The 19,089-nt window shown below is 27.3% G+C and overlaps 1 protein-coding gene across 2 annotated transcripts; it reads right to left on the bottom strand.

Moving 5' to 3' along the window:
- Positions 1–5,820: 5,820 nt before the first annotated feature.
- Positions 5,821–17,125, bottom strand: LOC117167607 (THAP domain-containing protein 5-like). 2 transcript variants are annotated; one of them, XM_033352663.1, is made up of 4 exons: positions 16,961–17,125; positions 7,548–7,755; positions 6,443–6,594; positions 5,821–6,367 (listed from the first exon to the last, which is right to left on the bottom strand). In XM_033352663.1, exons 1-4 carry the CDS (start codon positions 17,023–17,025, stop codon positions 6,127–6,129), a joined length of 666 nt encoding a protein of 221 aa, XP_033208554.1. In that variant the 5' UTR covers positions 17,026–17,125; the 3' UTR covers positions 5,821–6,126. The 2 variants fall into 2 exon arrangements, with proteins under 2 accessions (XP_033208554.1, XP_033208555.1); XM_033352664.1 differs by lacking the exon at positions 16,961–17,125 and adding an exon at positions 16,406–16,741.
- Positions 17,126–19,089: the final 1,964 nt, after the last annotated feature.

Genomic DNA, 19,089 nt, shown 5'->3' with positions numbered 1-19,089 from the left:
GCTAGTCACAAAAATATTAGAAGAGGTCACAATAACCACTGTTATTAACAATTCTTCTGGCAAAATATTTAAACTCAAGGTTTTATCAAATTTAAATTTTCTTTAATGGCCAAGTCGGTGGGTTATTGTCAAAAGATTTTGTATTGGGAAATTTTTTATGTAAATTGTTTATAAACGTGTAAGTTGTTATATTCCACTTAATATGATAAAAGATACATTTTTTAGGAATGCCCGTAGCCATTGTAGCGATTAAAGAAAATCAAAATTTTGATAAAACCTTACACTTGAATATTTTGTCACGAGAATTATTTATAACAATGGTTATTGTTAACATCTCAAATATTGTTGTGTCTAGCAGTCCAACAGCTTAAAACATTTCCAGTGTAAAAAAAAATTTCAGTTTTTTTATACTTTGAGTAGAAAAATTATTAATAAACAAATAGAGAAGACAAAAGTTCCGAGCGTCCATCTGAACGAAAAAAGTGAATTTTAATATATATATATATTCTAAATATATAAATTATATTAATAGTAGTCTTACATTTTTTAATTATTTTTATATTCATATTTGAGATATGTCATATATTTTTTATTAATTCTTCTGATCATGTATATGTTTTATGTATTTTTGTCACTGAGGTCTTTAATACTATTAATTATTTCATTGGCTACATTAATAATTGTAACAAAAAATAATTTCTTTTTAACTTTAACAATTAATAAAATCAATAGTATGAGCAAAGAGAATCACAAAAATATAAAGTTCGAACTGCTTTCAAAATGTATCTCAAAATTAAATTTTATTCATATTAAACTACATATTTTCATGACTTTTTCTTTTTTAAATAATTAATAATAGTTAATCTTGTTTTTTCACATATTTTTTTTTGTTTATTTCCAAACAACATCAAGTTTTAAATTATTTTTGCTTTTTCTCAATGCAATTCAATGAAAAAGACAGACCTACTTTTTGTGACGCCATCTGTTGGATTAGTTTAACCGACAATTCCCCTCCGGATCGTAAGAAAGCAGAAAAGTGGGGGCGATGCATGGGAGATAATAATTGCGTCAATCGTATGTAGCAAAGCTTTAGTCTTTCAATATATGATAATATTATGTTTATTCCACAATTGACCGAAATGAGCATCTTTTGCCCCTGAAAATAGGGGCGAAAGTAGCATATATTTCCCGCAAACCTAATTTTCAGGGCGAAAGTAAAATCAGCGGGGCGAAAGTAAAATCAGCGGAGCGAAAGTAAAATTAGCGGGGCGAAAATAAAATCAGCAGGGCGAAAGTAAAATTTGCGGAGCGAAAGTGAAATTTGCGGTATGAAAATAAAAATTAATCGATCAAAATTCGAGGCGCGAACACAGCTATAAAAAATGCATTGGACCCGCTTTTCAGGGCGAAAATATGGCCACGGTCGATAGTGCAATAAAATACTACATGCAACACGTGACGAAAGTAGATTTTACCCTCGGGCAATTACTGCCCTCGCGAGACTAGAAAAAAATGTATTGGTTAGAAAGAGACAGAGATATCTCCATCTCTGTTTAACTAATGGCATTTGTTTAGTTCTTGGAACTTATTATAGTTTCGCTAGTGAGGTGCCGCATCTAGTTTTATAATATCTTTGCTTAGGAGATCAAAAATAGTGTCACGCAAGTTTTCAAGTATTTGAAAATCGATCAGTTACAAATATAAAATGATTATGTTAATAGAAATAATTTGTAGTATTGTCAAAGAAATATTTTTATAGCTTTGTTTAAAGATAAATTAATTTTGTTTACCTTGGACAACATTATTAAATTAATTTATTATTATTTATTATATTATTAAATATATAATTTATGTAAACAATATAAAATGTTATAATGAAAATTATTCTACCGTTATGGCAGACAAAAAATTTAAATTTCCAAACTTTTATTCAACAAGAGCTAATAGAAACTTCCCAGTGGGAACAAAATTTGGCGAAGTCTTTACGACATGCTAGGTCTATGTCGTTTCGGTGTCTTTGCGATATCGTAAAGACATCGTCAGATCATAAGACATTTTTACGATATCTTAAAGACACCTTAACGACATGGACACAGGATGTCGTAAAGTTGTCGTAAAGATGTCGTAACTATGTCGTAAAGACGTCGCCAAATTTTGTGCCCACTGGGTATGCATGTGCACATATTTTGTCGACAGATTAGAAGGAATTAAAATAATTAAAAATAAATCATTTAAGTATGGAATTAAGAATAACCATGAGAGATGTGTCCATTGATCGGATTAAGAGGAATTAAAAAAGTGGAACATATAATCGCCTGGTTGGAATATAATACTAGAGTCAATCGTTAAGGAAATAAAAAAGAATTGATTTTGGAGATAAACCTATTCTTTCGTTGGGCACTTTTCCTGATCGAAAATAAGCACATTAAAAAAATTAAAAAATGCTCACTCTTTCATTTATATCTGAAAATATTAATTTTTCTCTATTCTTCTCTTCTTATCAGTTAGACTGCAAAGCACGGTTTAGATAGGAGTTTGACTAAAATTAATTTTTTTTAGACGAAAATAAATGAAAAATCGTGATATAGCTTTGCTTTTAAGATAGGAAAAGCCATTTCTTTTATTTTTATTCTTGACAAGTGGGAAAGTGGGCGATTTTGACAATCCATCAAGAAAAATTATAGTGTGCCATAATTGAGGTTGTAGCCTAAATTGCCGACGTCTTATATTACAAGACTTTAAGTGATTTTAAGTAGTTTCATATAAAAAAGAGATGTATGAAATAGACTTTAAGTTGTTTTAAAAGACTTTAAGTGGTTTTAAGAAAATTCGCGAGATTTTTAATGATTTAAAAATATTTCAAAAGAATGCAGAAGAACTGAATGATTTTCAAGATATTTCAATGATTTCTTAAAGAATCCAAAAAGATTGAATGATTTGCAAGAGATATAAAGGCAGTTTAGTGACTTTAAAGAATGTTAAGCGAGTTACTGAAAATATTTCAAAAAGATTTCAATAAATTTGTAAAGATTCAGGAAATGTAAAAAAAAATTAAATATTTTAAGGAATTCAAAGGATTTTAATTAGTTTTAGTCTATTTCGACAGGTTTTAAATGATTTTAAAGAAGATGAAGGGAGTTCAAAAAAATTCGGAGGAAGTTATTTTAAGGAATTACTATAGGAACTTGACGGGATTTTTAGGTTTAAAAATAATTAAAAAATGTTAATATAATTCATTACTATAATTCCAAAATAATTTGAAAAGGTTTAAAAATTAATTGTAAGGGAATATTTGAAAACATTTATCAAAATTTCTAAAGTTGTCAAAAAAAAAACTCTGCAAAATTTTAGTCAATTTTTTGAATTAGTAGGATTTAAATAAAATCTTAGGAAAAATTCAAATTATTTTTGAATATTTAAAAATTTAAAAAATATATCAAAAATGATTTAAAATTGAAGAATCATTTAAATTTTATTCACAAAATGTAGATTTGAGCAGATTTCGAATAAAAAATGTAGACGTTTTTTTAAAGAATTGTGAAAGGTTTTATGATAATAAAAAAGTTTTTCTGACGATTCCTAGGAAAATTGAAAATTACTTTTTATTTTGAAAAATTAATTCTAAGAGAATATTCAAAAACATTTCAGAAAATTTTCAAAGCCTCAAAAAAATTCTGGAAGATTTTAGGGTAATTTTTTTATTTTGCAGGAATTAAGAAAAAATGATAAAACATTTGAATTATTTTTAAAAATATTTTTAAAATTTAAAAATATATAAAAAATAATTTAATATGAAAAATATTATTATTTTGAATAATTAATTCTTAAAGAATACTTAAAAATATTTTTAACAATTTCCAAAGTTATAAAAAAAAATCTGCAAGATTTTATGGCAATTTTTTTTACTTTGCAAGATTTAAAAAAATCAGGATAAATTCGAATTATTTTAAAACGTATTTAGAAATTTTGAAAAATATCAAAAATGATTTACAATTAAAAATATTTCAGAAACTTTAATAAAATATAGATTTTTGCAGATTTCGAATAAAAAGTGTAGACGCTTTGTAACAATTGTGAAATGTTTTGAAAAATTCAAATGTCAGATTTCTATAGTGAAATTAAAAATAATCTTTTATTTTGAAAAATTAATTTTAAGAGAATGTTTAAAAACATCTCAAACAATTTTCAAAATTTAAAAAATCTGCAAGATTCTGGGGCAATTTTTTAAAAAGGTGTTGAAAATTAAAAAAAAATTAAAAATGATTTAAAATGAAAAAGGATTTCAAAAATTGTCAACAAAATGTAGATTTGTGCAGATTTCGAAGAAAATATGTAGAATCTTTTTAAGAATTGTAAAAGAATTCAAAAGAATAAAAAAGTTTTCTGAAGATTCATAGGAAAATTGAAAATAAGTCTTAATTTTTGATAATTAATCTTAAGAGAATATTCAAAAACGTTTCAAACAATTTCCAAAGTTGTAAAAAAATAACACACTGAAAGATTCTTGGACAATTTTTTAATATTGCAAGATTAAAAAAATTAAATTATTTTAAAAGGTATTTCGACATTTTGAAACATATCAAAAATGATTAAAAATTTTAAAAGATTTCAGAAATTTTTTAACAAAATGTAGTTTTTTGCAGATTTCGAATGAAAAAAAATATCCTTGTATCTTTCTCTTACGTCACCTTTCCAGGTACAAAAATAAATTGTAACCACCAACTATCATAACGATGCAACCTAACCTTAATCGCGGCACATTATTTTTTTTTTGTGGATTGTCCAAATCACACTTTTCAAATTGCCAACAATAATTAAATAAATAGCTTTTCTTTCTGAAAAGCAAAGCGATGTCCAAATTTTTCACTAAACTTTGTCTGAAAAAAAAATTTTTTGTTAAACTTCTACATGCAATCAATGGTTTGCAGTTCACAAAGTGGTAAGACCTTATGGATTTCGATGTTACCGACCGAGTGTGACGTAATGTTAAACTACTCAAAAAGCTGTCAAGGGACGCTCAGAGGAGGGGCAAAAGCAGCCAAGCGTAATGTAAATAAATAATTGTTTATTTTTTTCGTGTAAAATCACATAAAAACATACATAAAAATATAATAAACCTAAAAGTATGCTAATTATTATAGTTGACCTAAAAATACGAATTTACATAAATTACAAAATTCAAAGAATACAATGAAAAAGAAATTTTTAACATCTTGAGAATTCATAACATTTTGTTAAATCGAAAGCTTAATAATTTATACGTAATAAATGGAAGTTTTTAACTTTTTAACTAAACAATTTCAAATGAAATGCCACTAAATTGTAAAAATAAATTTTTTAACTTTTATAAATTGTGCGTTTCAAAGATTTAAAAAAATCTAAATTTACGCTATAATTTTTAATGCTCTCAATTGAAAAATAAAGCAAAAGATTTTTTAAATTAAATCATGGCAAGCGATTTTAAGTTAGAAACATAAAAAATTGAAAGATTACAAATGTTTTTTTTAGTAGAACACTTTTTAAATAGAAGCTAAATTAAGTGGATATAAATGAATAATTATTTGTTATTGACGCACTAAAATTTGTTTTGAAAACTTTCAAACAAATATCTTAAAATTACTTTTTAAATAAAAAATCACTTTACATTTTCTCAGGAATCAGAAGAAATTTCTTATATTAACTCAAAACCTTTCAAAATAATTGAAAAAATTCAACATTTTATTTAAAAATCTGCATTTTTTGTTAGTTTTAAAAATATTTTCAAATTTAAAAAATTTCTAAATATCTTTTAAAATTGTTCGACTTTTTCCTAAAACTTTAAATAAATCCTGCAAAATCTTTTTTAATGTACTCGTAAAATTGATTTTTCAAATTAAAGAAATAATTTGCAGTTTTTTTTTCGAAAAATTTTCTGAAGCAATAATCTTTATTTATCCATTAAAATTTGTTTTAAAATATTGTCAAATATTGTTAAATTTAATTCTTTTAAATAAGAAATCACTAAACATTTGCCCAAGAAAGAAAACATTTTTTTTTTAATAAAACTTACAATTAATTAATCCAATTTAGATTTTTTTACAATAAATTCTAGATTAAACCTCAAATTTCATCCGTTACAAAGTGATTCTACTTTAGATCTCCCATTAGTGCCCGAAATGACTTCACAATTTTTTTCAAGCGACAATTTCGTACTCGCTCAATTTGCAACTTCTTTTCCAGGTCACGAATAGTATCTTTAGCTTCTTCAAAAGCCGCTTTGGAGAGACTGCGCGAATGAGAAACATCTTCCCATTTCACATTTTTTATGTCTTTAAACTTTATATCATAATCTTCATCATCCAGGTATTCGACATCAACAAAGGATCTCCTATATCAATATCTTTTTTTAATAATTTGCTAGATTAAAAAATAAAGATTTAAATTGATATTTTTAAACACCTACGTCATGTCCAGCTGTTCATTGTCACTTCCATTTTCCAAAGTCTGTTCATCTTCTTCTCCTGCATCTGCCACTTCTTCCATTTTAGACTGTTCCTCTTCGCAATCGTTTTCCTTTACATTTGAAGATTCTGTCTCTTCGTTTACAGATTCAATCTATATAAAAAAATGTAAACATGTAAATGAACAATGATTAATAAATATAAATACAATAATTGAAATAATTAAAATTATCAAATATAATTCATTTAAGAGCGGAAGCTTCGGCGCCGCCATGACACTTAGCAGGTATTTAAAAATCAGGACATATTTTTGGTAAATTGTACACTATCGTACCCAACTTTAATGTAAAAATGAATGAAAATGATGTGCTAGGTGCTGAATTATTGCATAAAAAGGTGGAAAAAATACCATTTGTCAGTTTAAAAAGTGGTTAAACTGCAGAAAACAATATATCCAAGGAAAAAAGGAGCATGATATCATAAAGTTGTCGTAACGATGTCGTGAAGACGTCGCCAAATTTTGTGCCCACTGGGATTTCTTTTGAGGGAAGTTTTTTAACCTCCAGTTGTACAAAATAGTTTTTTTTCGTCAATGTTTACTATTTCCACATATGTTTCAGTGAGAAATTGTCCTAAACTCACACGGAAGAGCTACATATTTTTCGCGCTTGCGCAATGTCATTTGCTTAAATGAGAAGGTCTATGCTTACCTTTTTCGAAAGGTTTAAACCTGAGTTTTCGTTCATTGAATTAATCAAATGTGAGATTAGCATCGAAGACTAAAAACAACACATAACAAAAACATAAAAACGATGTCATTTCAAAATTTTTTCCCGTCAAAAATTAAAGTCAGTTTCAGAAAAATAAGAAAGGAACTTTAACGTAGGTTATGCAATTAGAAATAAAACTTTTTATAAGGAACCCAGTGGGCACAAAGTTTGGCGACTTTTTTACGACATCGTTACGACATCTTTACGACATCGTATGTTCATGTCGTTACGATGGCTTTGCAATACCTTAACTACATGGACATAGCATGTCGTAAAGATTTTGTAAAGGCGTCGCCAAATTTTGTGCCCACTGGGAAGGAACAAGCGTATTTCTCACCATTTTAATTTCTTCATCAGACATATTTATAATTGATGGTACTGCCTCTTTTTTCAAAATTTTACTGCAAACAGATAAGACGGATTCTTTATAAGAATCTGCGGTGAAATGCACGCTGCATAGTCTCGAACACTTTGATACTTTTTCTCTAGGCAAATTCATTGCAGAACACCAGGCCTCCACTCTTTTCTCATCTTTCAATGGGAACCTAAGGCAAAAGTAACATTAGAATTCAATTTACAATAATTCTGTAATATAATAAACAATAGTTTGTTTAACATAGGCACCAGCCCTATGCATCGCCCGCGTATGTGTATGTAGTAGTTGTTATTTTACCATCTGGAGGGGTATCGTAGTTCAGATAAATCCAATAGATGGTGCTCCTATCAGGTAAGCCTGTTTTTCCATTGTTATCCTTAATATAAAATCTCTAAACGATATTGTCGATTTCGATTGCGACACGAGGTGTCAGTGGGTTAGACAGCATTGGAAAATATTGAAAAAATTGTCACGATTGCTCGTTCTTTGACACGCGTGCGACAGAGCAAAAATATCATTAGACGGAGGCATCCGTGAGTTAGACAGTAATGGAACGTTACACGTGTTTTCTCGAAGTTAATGATCCCAATAGAGCTGTCTTGATTTGAGCTTGCTTGGATTTTAGTGACGGTCATTGGCTACGGTGCGCGTTTGTACTTGATTTTTAAATACGTACGCGAACTAGAGCCAATTAGCGACGCACAGTTCAAGCATGCGCAAGTATTTTGGGATCACTGTTGGGAATAATAATCGAATCAAAATTCGAAGTCCATAATACGAATCAACGCATCTCCTTTACCACCACCTTGCCACCCGTACCGTCGCAATACAGGGTCTCGGCTTATCATTTATGATCGAATTCTTATTTCAATTTAAGCCTCTCTGCTTCTTATTTATGATCGCATTTTTATCTCAATTTCGGAAAGGACATTTTAAAGCCTTCAAAGCATTTAAACGAGCTATCTGGGGCATTAAATATATCTGAGTGCCTGCGGAGAATTTCTCAGAGCTTCTCAGAACCTGGAGAATCTTTAGCATATACTTTGAGATTTCTATCTGTAGGGTTAGTATATTTTTAATTACAAGTTAATGTTTAAGTTATTATTTTTTATTAATATTTTATTCCTTTCAAGCGTGGAATTTGTAATAATTTTTGTTATTAAAGACCATTGCCGGTGTAAAATGCGATAGCAACTTTTTGAGATTTTGAGGTTAGGAATTAATTTTAGAATACAAGAGCGAACTGCTGGTCGCAGAATTAGATAATTTTTTTCACTTCAATGTAAATAATCCGTATATCTACAAAATTCTATAAAATATTATTTTTTGCTATAAAAAGTTAAGAAAATGTCCTACAAAAACTTTACGAAAGTTTAGCTTTCACTCATTTTTCTCAATACGAAAAAATACTCCGCGTTTGAAGTACATTAAAAATTAGTGAAATTTTTTATACAACTTTCACAAAAATTTCATTAAAATTTGTAAAATTTTTGGTGAAAAAACAGAAACTATTTTAATCTGGATTAAAATAAAAAATAGCTTTTTATGTATTTATCCTACGTCTTTTTGATAATTTTTTTTAACTGCGAGCAGTTCGCTCTTGAATTGCAAAATGTAATATTAACCTCAAAATCTTAATAATTTACTACCGCATTTCACGAGTATATTAGCATATGAAAATTTATAACAAATTCCATGCTTCACAGGAATAATACTTAATGCTAATGTTTATATTGAATACAAATAATAACTAAAACATTAACTTATAACTAAAAATACACCAATGTTACACTAAAGTTACTCAATATAATACTAACTTTACTCAGTATCAGAAAAGTACCATTAAACTTCTTGCACTTTACGTTCACCACAAAACAGCTCCCAGTGGGCACAACATTTGGCGACGTCTTAAGGACATCGTTACGACATCTTTACGAAAATTTTACGACACCCTATGTCCATGTCGTTTCGGTGTCTTTGCGATATCGTAAAGACATCGTCAAACCATACGACTTATTTACTATATCGTAAAGACACCTTAATGACATGGACATAGAATGTCGTAAAGTTGTCGTAACGATGTCGTCATGATGTCGTAAAGACGTCGCCAAATGTTGTGCCCACTGGGCTGCATAGAATAGGCTTCCAATGTTTTATATGCTTTTAAATAATATATGGTTTAAGAAATGTGGGATTGAATGAATTATGTTCAGTTTTATGGGTGTAACGGATCTTCATATCTGCCGACAATTTTGCCAAATACTCAATATTTATTTTATAAAAACACAATTTTAAAAACCTCCAGCAACAGATAAATACTACAGGGATGTACGGGAAATACGGGAATTTTCAAACAAATAATTCCATTTTTAACTAAAAAAGATCAAGTTTCAATAAAAAATATCAAATTTTAAACAAAAATAGAATAATTCAATTTTTAATTTATAAAAGTTAATATTCAATTTAAAAAATGAAATTTTCAACAGGTTATTTAAAATTTTAACCAAAACAGGCGAACACATTATTTAGCTGAATCGCTCAGCGATTAAAATTGTTTTATAGTAAATTATGCAAGACGTTTTTTTCTGATCTAAGACGAACAAATCGAATTTAGACATCTATGTTAAGAATAATGAAAAACAGATTAATTTTTCAACCATAAAATAATTGTTAACTAAAAAGATGAAGTTTCAATGAAAATAGAATAATTCAGTTTTTAGCTTATAAAAGTTAATATCCAATCAAAAAAATGAAATTTTCTACAGATTATTTCAAATTTCAACTAAAACAGATGAACTTGACACCGAATAGTAAAAGTTTTAACAAAAAGATGAATTTTCAATCACAAAGATTAATTTTCTATTAATATTTTTCTCTAACAAATAATCGAATTTTCAACTAAATTAATTTTCAATCCAAGAACAATATTATAAAAAGTATTTAAAATAAGATAGAATTCACTTAAAATCAGGCAGGTTCTACACATTATTTAGCGGAATCTCTCAGCGATTAAAATGGTTTTATAGTAAATTATGCAAGACGTTTTTTTCTTATCTAAGACAAACAAATCGAATTTGGACATCTATGTTAAGAATAAGAAATAACAAATTAATTTTTTACCCATAACATTAATTCTCTACAAAAAACTATTAGTTTTCAACCAGCAATGATATAATGAAAATTTCCCTTAAAGACATTAATTTTTAACAAGCAAACACAAATCAAGAAAATAGTTGAATCCTCAAGAAACAAGATAAGATTTTAAGAAAGAAAAAAAATTTTATACCAAAAAGACGAATTTTCAAATGAAAAAATTTGATTTTTCATCCTGAAATTGTACAGTTGAATTTTTAATCAATTTTTAGCAAAATAGTTGAACACTAATTCAAAAGAGCAGTTTTCAAATAAATAGTGGAGTTTTCAACTAAAAAAGATAAATTCTTAATTAAAAATATAAATATATAAAACCAGAAACAGGATAATTCCTTTTTAGTTAAAAGAATTAATATTTAACAACAAACAATTGAATTTCAACAAATTATTTGAAATTATACTAAAATAGATGCATTTGATAATACGCAGTTGAACTTTAAAGCAAACAGATGTATTTTCAACCAATAAGATTAATTTTATATAAAAAAAAGACGATGTTTGGAATAAATAATTGAATTTTCAACCCAAAAATATCAATTTTTAATTCCAAATTTTAGTGTTCCACTAAAAGTGGGACAGTTAAATTTTCAGTTAGATAATTCAATTATTAACCAAACAAAAAAAGGAATGTGCAACTTAATGTTTTCTTCTTTATCACAAAGATGAATTTTCAAACAAGAAGACTAATTTCTTACCAAAATAACGAATTTTCGTCGAAATAGGTGCATTTTCAAACAAATGGTTGAATTTTCAACTACAACCATACAATCTTTAACTTCAAATATCAATTCTGTACCAAAAATGGTATAATCCAATTTTATCTTACATAAATTAATTTTTGACTAACTATAAAGGAAGTTTCAACAAAATAGTTGAATTCTTAATAAAAAAGATGAATTTTCAAGGAAGTAGTTTTATATTAAAAAAAAAAAAACACCAATTTTGAACAAAATACATAAATTTTCAAACCAATAATTCCACTTTTTAACTAGAAAAGATCAAGGTTCAATAAAAAATATCAAATTTTAAACAAAAATAGAATAATGCAGTTTTTATGTCATAAAAGTTAATATTCAATAAAAAAAATTAAATTTTCTACGGATTATTAAAAATTTTAACTAAACCAGATAAATTTGACACCAAACAGTAGAAGTTTTAACAAAAAAGATTAATTTTCAATCACAAAGGTTAATTTTCTATTAAAGGAATTTTTTCAAATAAATAACAGAATTTTGTAGAAATTATTGATGTAAGTTGTTGGCTTTAAGGTTAGGTGAATTGAAACTAATTAAGTAGTTTCAAACATTTCGACACGCATTATTTTTTTATTAATATCTTAGTTGTGAACTAATAAGAAATTTAATTTATTTATTTTTAAATTTAAATTAAAAAAAAATTTTAATTAAGAACTATTGATAAATCTTTCAGTACTCTTAAAACATTATTTTATTTTAAAGAAGTACAATTGATGAGAAAACAATATCAATATAGTCGAAAAAGTTTTCTCATCATTTTTTTATTTAATGAAACAATTTTCAATGGAAAAAGTTGTTTACAAATTATTTTTTCAGTGAATTATACAGATGTACATTGTTTTCAACTAAATTAATTTTCAATCCCAGAACAATATGATAAAAAGTATTTAGAGTAAGATAGAATTCACTTAAAATCAAGCAGATTCTATACATTTATGTCAAAAATAATAAAAAACAGATTAATTTTTTACTCATAAAATTAATTCTCTACAAAAAACTATTAGTTTTCAACCAACAATGATACAATGCAAATTTTCCTTAAAGACATTAATTTTTAATAAACAAAAAAAAATCAAAAAAATATTTGAATCTTCAATAAACAAGATAAGATTTCAACAAAGAAAATTAAGTTTCTACCAAAAAGACGAATTTTCAACTAAAAAAAAATAATTTTCAATTATAAATATAATTTTTCATCCTAAAATGGTGCAGTTAAATTTTCAATAAAATAGTTAAATCCTCAATCAGAAACATCAATTTTCAAACAAATATTGGAGTTTTCAATTAAACAAGATAAATTTTTAATTTAAAATATAAATATATAGAACCAGAAATATGAATATTTCTTTTTAGCTGAAAGAATTAATATTTAACAACAAACAATTAAGTTTTCAACAAATTAGTTGAAATTTATTAAAATAGATGAATGTGATAATACATAGTTGAAGTTTCAAAGCACGCTTTCGTCGTTTTACCACACATTTTTATTTTATTTTTTTATTTTCAATGTTATTTTTCACGAATAAAACAAAAAGTACCCATCCTATCAAGAAGTTATTATTAACTAATTTGTAGATTTTTTTCGGGATCAAAATTTTTGTCAATTTATCTTTTTTCGCATTTTGCATAGGTTAACCACGAAATGGAATTTTGTTTATTTTGTATTATTGTTGGGGCAATCAAAATTTGAATTTTCAATTTTTTAAGAAAATCCAAAAATTTGTTATGACATTCTTGTATGGATTTTAAAAAGCAATGTTTTTTTCCTTTGAAATTTTTTCATCTCTTGTGTTGTTTAGCTTAAAATTTTGAATTTCGGTTGTTTTAAGAAATTTTGAAAATCCTATAACTCTGGGAATTTTTTTGTCGAAAAAGTCAATAGGATAAATTATTTGTCCATTTTAATACTATAAATATCCGTACATAAAATTTTCAAATTCAGAAAAAACATGTATCAACAATTTTCAAAATGCGCTCACTTTTTGAATTTTTATCTAAAATGGCTGGTTAGCGAACTCGTCCTTTATTTTAGAACCTTAAAAGAGTGTGCCAAAGATGGATTTGATCCGACCATTTTTTCGAGAGTTATCGTGTTTATGGAGGAACGGCCGGACGGACAGACAGACAGACGCCATCGCAAAAACCTGATTTTTGGATTCAGGGGGTCTCAAAACGTGGAGATCCGTTAAAAAACTCTGATGTCAAATTTCCAACAATTCTAATACTTTCTCAATCATAAATGATGAGAATGTAAAAAAACGGTGTTTGAAACAAATATCTGAATTTTCAATACAAAAATATCAATTTGTAATACAAAATTTCAATGTTCCAGCGAAAGTAGGATAGTTAAATTTTTAGCATTTTCAAACAAATGGTTGAATTTTCAACTGAAAAAGATCAATTTTTAATTGCAAATATCAATTCTCTACCAAAAATGATATAATCCAATTTTATATTACATACATTAATTTTTGACAAGCTATGAAAAGGGTTTTTTTTAAATAACTGAATTCTTAATGAAAAATATTAATTTTCAATCAAGAATATTACTTTTCTACAAAAAATTTTGAATTTTCTACAAAATCTAGAAAGTTTCAAACAAATATATGATTTTTATCTAAAAAATATCATTTTTTAACCGAAATAATATAAGTAGATTTTATCATTATAAAAATCAATAAAAAAAATAGAAATTTGAAGAAAATACTTGAATTTTCAATCAAAAAGGATTGTTTTAAACCGAAACAGATGAAGCTTCAATTATTAACTTAATGTTCAACGAAAAATGAGATAGTTCAGTTTTTAGTTCAAGAATTAATTTTCAACTTAAAGAAGTGTAATTTAAAAGATAGAGATGAGTTCTCTACCAAAACAGATTGTAATTAAAAATATCAATAAATTTTTAACCAAAAATGGAAAGTTAAATTTTCACTTCAATAAATTGATTTTGAAAAAAAAATTTTGTCAGAAAAATGGTTGAATCCTAAATTAGCAAGATGAATGTTCAAACAAGAAGATTAATTTTCTACTAAAAAAGATGAATTTTTAACAAAATCCCTAAATGCTTCAAGAATTAGTTAGATTTTTAACTAAAAAAGATCACACTTTAATTTAGAAGATTAATTTTCTACCAAAAATGTCATAATTGAATTTCTTAAAAAAAGAATTTTCAAAAAAATAGTAAATTTTTTAACCAAAGAGATGAATTTTCAACTAAAATTATGAATTTTTCAACTAGAAAGAGGAATTTTCAACAAATAAAGATGTGTCAGTTAGGAAATAACAAAATGTGTCCCAATTCTTAAACTGTTGACTATTTTTCTGTATAACAGTTAGAACACCTTTACCCTTCATCTGCCACCATAAACCACATTTTTCACAACACATTCACCCCACATAAGTTTTCAAGTATTTATTTGTTGAAAGTGTTATTTTTAATAATTTTGCTAAATAATTTTGCTAAATTGATTTATGAAAATTGTGGTGTAAAAATGCTAAGTTCATTATTTAAGGAATATGATTATCTTCAACGTGAGTTAAAAAATTGTAATAAATGCTATTCATAAATATTAGGTTGAATTAATTTTTAATAAAAAAGCTCATTTCGAATAAAATACTTCAATTTCATTTTCTACCAAAAAATATAAAGTTGGTTGAAATCCTATTATGACATATTAATTACAAATTCAGATAACATTATTTAAACATTATTCATTAGCCTTATAATATACCTTTTATCAATTCATCTATATATTTCCACTCTCTCTAAAATATATATTTATATATAATTTGTTTATAATCAGGGTGGCGACTTGAGTGGGAAACTGGGAAAGACTTGGAAAAAACCACGAAATGACCGGAAATTGAATTAAAGATATTTAATTTACTTTATCTGCAGTTGCAGAGCATATTTTTGACATAGAAGGGGAAATAATTAATTAATTAAGAAGGGGAATTAAATAAAAATTAAAACTGAGATTTAGGAGAAAGGATTTTAAAAAATCCCTGTCTCCTTCTTCCGAAGTTTAAAGAATAGAGTGCTTCAAGTAGTTTTTAGAGCAGAAGTATTTTTTCGAAAAGGAAATATTTCTAAATTACAATATAATTTTTTTTTACATTTTTCGTTAAGAATTTACCTTTCTTTTAGAAAATTCAACTACTTGCGGTTAGAAGCTGAACTCTTTTATTAAAAATTGATTTTGTCGGAAGATTTATTTTAAATTGAAGATTCATCATTTTGATTTAAAATTCATTTTTTGGTTGAACATTCATTTTTTTACAGCAAATTTAATTGTTCAATTTTTGGTTGCAGAATGGTCTTTTTAGTTTAAAATTCGTCTTTTTTGGCTCAGCATTGATTTTGTTAACTTGAAACTTAATTATTTAAGTTTTGATTGACAATTGATTTATTTTAGTAAAACATATTTTTTTGTTGTTGAAAGTTTAACTGTTTCAGTTGAAGATTCATTGTTTAGTTAAAAACTCATATTTTTGTTTAAAATTTAACTATTCCAGAGTTAATGATTCACCATTTTAGTTGAAAATTCATCAGTTAAGATGAAAGTTACTTTTGTTACTAAAAATGTAACTAGTTCATATTCTGTTAAAAATTTATTTTTGTCTAGTTTAAAATTTAAATATTTGTTTGAAAATTTCTCCTTTCATTTAAAATTTTTCTGTTTGGTTTAACATTCCACGAGTTTTGTTATAGATGATTTTCTTTCATCAGTATAAACGTTTTTTTTATACCTCTAAAATATTTTTAAAACAAATTTTTAATTACATATAAGTTAAATATGTGCGATCTTTCCTACGGAATTTTTTTTTATCAATAATTGATTTAGATTGTTTAAAACCATGTAGTTAAACAAAATAAATATAGAAAAATAATAAGAAACGAAATTAACCTACAGTGGACATTACACTTCCGTCTGGGCTTTTAACTTCTGCCTTTCAAATTATGCCCCTTTCCCAAAAGTATTGTTCACAAACTGTATTTCTGTCATCTCTGCGAATAGTCTGTTGCCACCGTTTAATTTCTTTGGGATCTTTTGGCACAAGAAAAAAATGAAACTTCTCCGAATTGATGGTATAGACAGACGTACAACCCGGAACCACACATTTTAATCCTATTATTTCGCACTAGCAATTAGAAAAAAATCTCAACATAATAAATAATTTACTCGGCTACAAGTTCTTATAATTTTAACTTTCAATTTTGCACATTTTTCTCAAAAAAATCACTTTTAATAGGAAATTTACCGGTTTTGCCAATACAAAACAATGCAAAAAACAGGTTTACCCGATCGGAGTACCATCTATTGGACTTATTTGAACTACGATACCCCTCCGTAAGCTAAGAGAACAGAAAAGTGGGGGCGATGCATAGGGCACAATACTTTCATAGTTTGAGGTTATGTTTGTGTTGTTACATTTTTGATGTTACTATTCAATATTTTTACTCACGTATGAAAACATATGTTTGTGTAAATCTCTTTACAACGCCGACAAACTACACAGGTTAGCACCATTTTTAATATTTATTACACTAAATTACAATTAAACAAACTCTGAAATGCACTATAAACAAATCTTCGCTCTAAACGTCAGATTTTGGGGAGGCTTTGGCGACTCATATAGGCGGCCTTGAAGTATTTTAAGTCTGATCGCGCACGCAGTATACGCAGCCCGTAACCCCTCGCAACGCGCGAACCATCATGTTTACTGATGGGCGCTGCTTGGCCTGCTCGCGGTAATACCTTACCATACCGGTAATTACCGGCAATTACGAACAATCGCGCTAAGAAGCTGTAATTCTTTATTTTTTCACAAAAAAAAAGGTTTTTGGAGACCAACATTTTAATTTGATAATAAATTAGGCCCTCTGTTTACGTATTAAGGTATAAATCCTGTGTGTGGGGTCAAAAAATTCTGAGTTTTGTTAGCTACGTTTTTTAAAAGAAATGAATCTTGAAAATATGCTCCAAAAATTTCAGGTCAAAATTCAAAGTATTTAGAAAGTTATAGCAAAAACAAGAGAGCGCGCCGTAGTGCATATGGAAGTGAATAAACGCGCTAGCTGCATCTGCCCAGTGGGCAAAAAATTTGGCGACGTCTTCACGACATCGTTACGACATCTCTACGACTACTTTACGACATCCTATGTCCATGTCGTTACGATGATTTTGCGATATCGTAAAGATATCGTCAGATCATACGACGTATTTACAATGTCGTAAAGATACCTTAACGACATGGACATAGGATGTCGTAAATATGTCGTAACGATGTCGTAAAGACATCGCCAAATTTTGTGCCCAACGGGTGCACCGGCCATCCCCTCCTTTTTAGTATCCTTGGTACTAAAAAAAAGGGCTTTCGAAGCTTCAGAAAATCGTGACTATGAGAAATCTAAAGGAATACTCTATGTACCAGGCATAGATGATTAATGTAAGTATCTTTTTCTTATAAAATATCTGTTGCCAAAACTTTAAACGCGTTTTTCTCGAAACCACGATTTCGAAATTTCGGGGAAACACTGACTAAAAACAATTCAATCGATTTGACTAAAATTTCAATACGTTATTCTTAACATATTTGCCTAAGTACCGAATCTCTAAAAAATTTAACTTTTTAATAACAAATTAATTTTTTGTAAACAATTAAAAAAGAAATAAGTGCGATTTTGAACATTTTTGTTGCAAGTCCGCCATTTTGTTATTTTGAATAAACGTTTGCATATTAGAGGTTCAGTCATTAGCGATAACCCTGCAGAATAATAATCCGTTTGAATTTTTGGTTTCAGATGAGTACGGAAGGCTGTGTGTTTTCCCGAGATAACCTACTTTTTTCAAGGACTCCACTTTGACTTAGAAAATCATAAACAAATTTATGTAAAATCAAGTCACAAAAAATTTTTCTGTACACTTTAAGACAGTAATAAAAACATATCTCAATTACAAAACAATCGGATTTTGATTCCATCCGAAAAGTACTCGATCGGAAGGTCTCCAAAATACGCCTCAGTTTCAGCTATGAGCTCCTCATTTGAGTAAAAACGCTTACCGGTGAGCCATCTCTTCAGATTAGGGAACAAGTAATAGTCGCTGGGGGCCAGGTCTGGTGAATACGGTGGCTTATACCTTAAGTAGCTTTCTGCTTTTAAAACATATTTATTATATAATTATAATAACTAATGATTTTGACTAACTATTACTAATTAATTTTTAAAAATCCTTGCAATTTACACAAATAATTATTGAGAAATGCACAAGAATGTAAGTAAATTGTACAACTTTTGATTTCAGACAAAATCATTTATATTCACACGCATTCAAGAGTTAGATTCAAATTACTATCAGAGAAATGTATGTAACCTACTGAATGAATAAGGCTAACTTTAATCTTCGTGCTATAGAAAACAAAGAAGGAAAATGTTTAAAAATATTAAAATGTTTGATTTTGTAGATTCTCATCTTAATAAGAGGGTATTGTTTTCATACCAGAATATTTTTGTAAGGCTATAAGGATTAGATTGTTTTTTAACACGAAGTGTTGGGGGCAAAATAGAAAGATTAGCTGTTTTGGATGAAAAT

This window comes from Belonocnema kinseyi, chromosome 2, assembly GCF_010883055.1.
Source record: "Belonocnema kinseyi isolate 2016_QV_RU_SX_M_011 chromosome 2, B_treatae_v1, whole genome shotgun sequence".
Taxonomy (NCBI): Eukaryota; Metazoa; Arthropoda; class Insecta; order Hymenoptera; family Cynipidae; genus Belonocnema; species Belonocnema kinseyi.
This window is presented reverse-complemented; position numbering and strand designations above follow the sequence as displayed.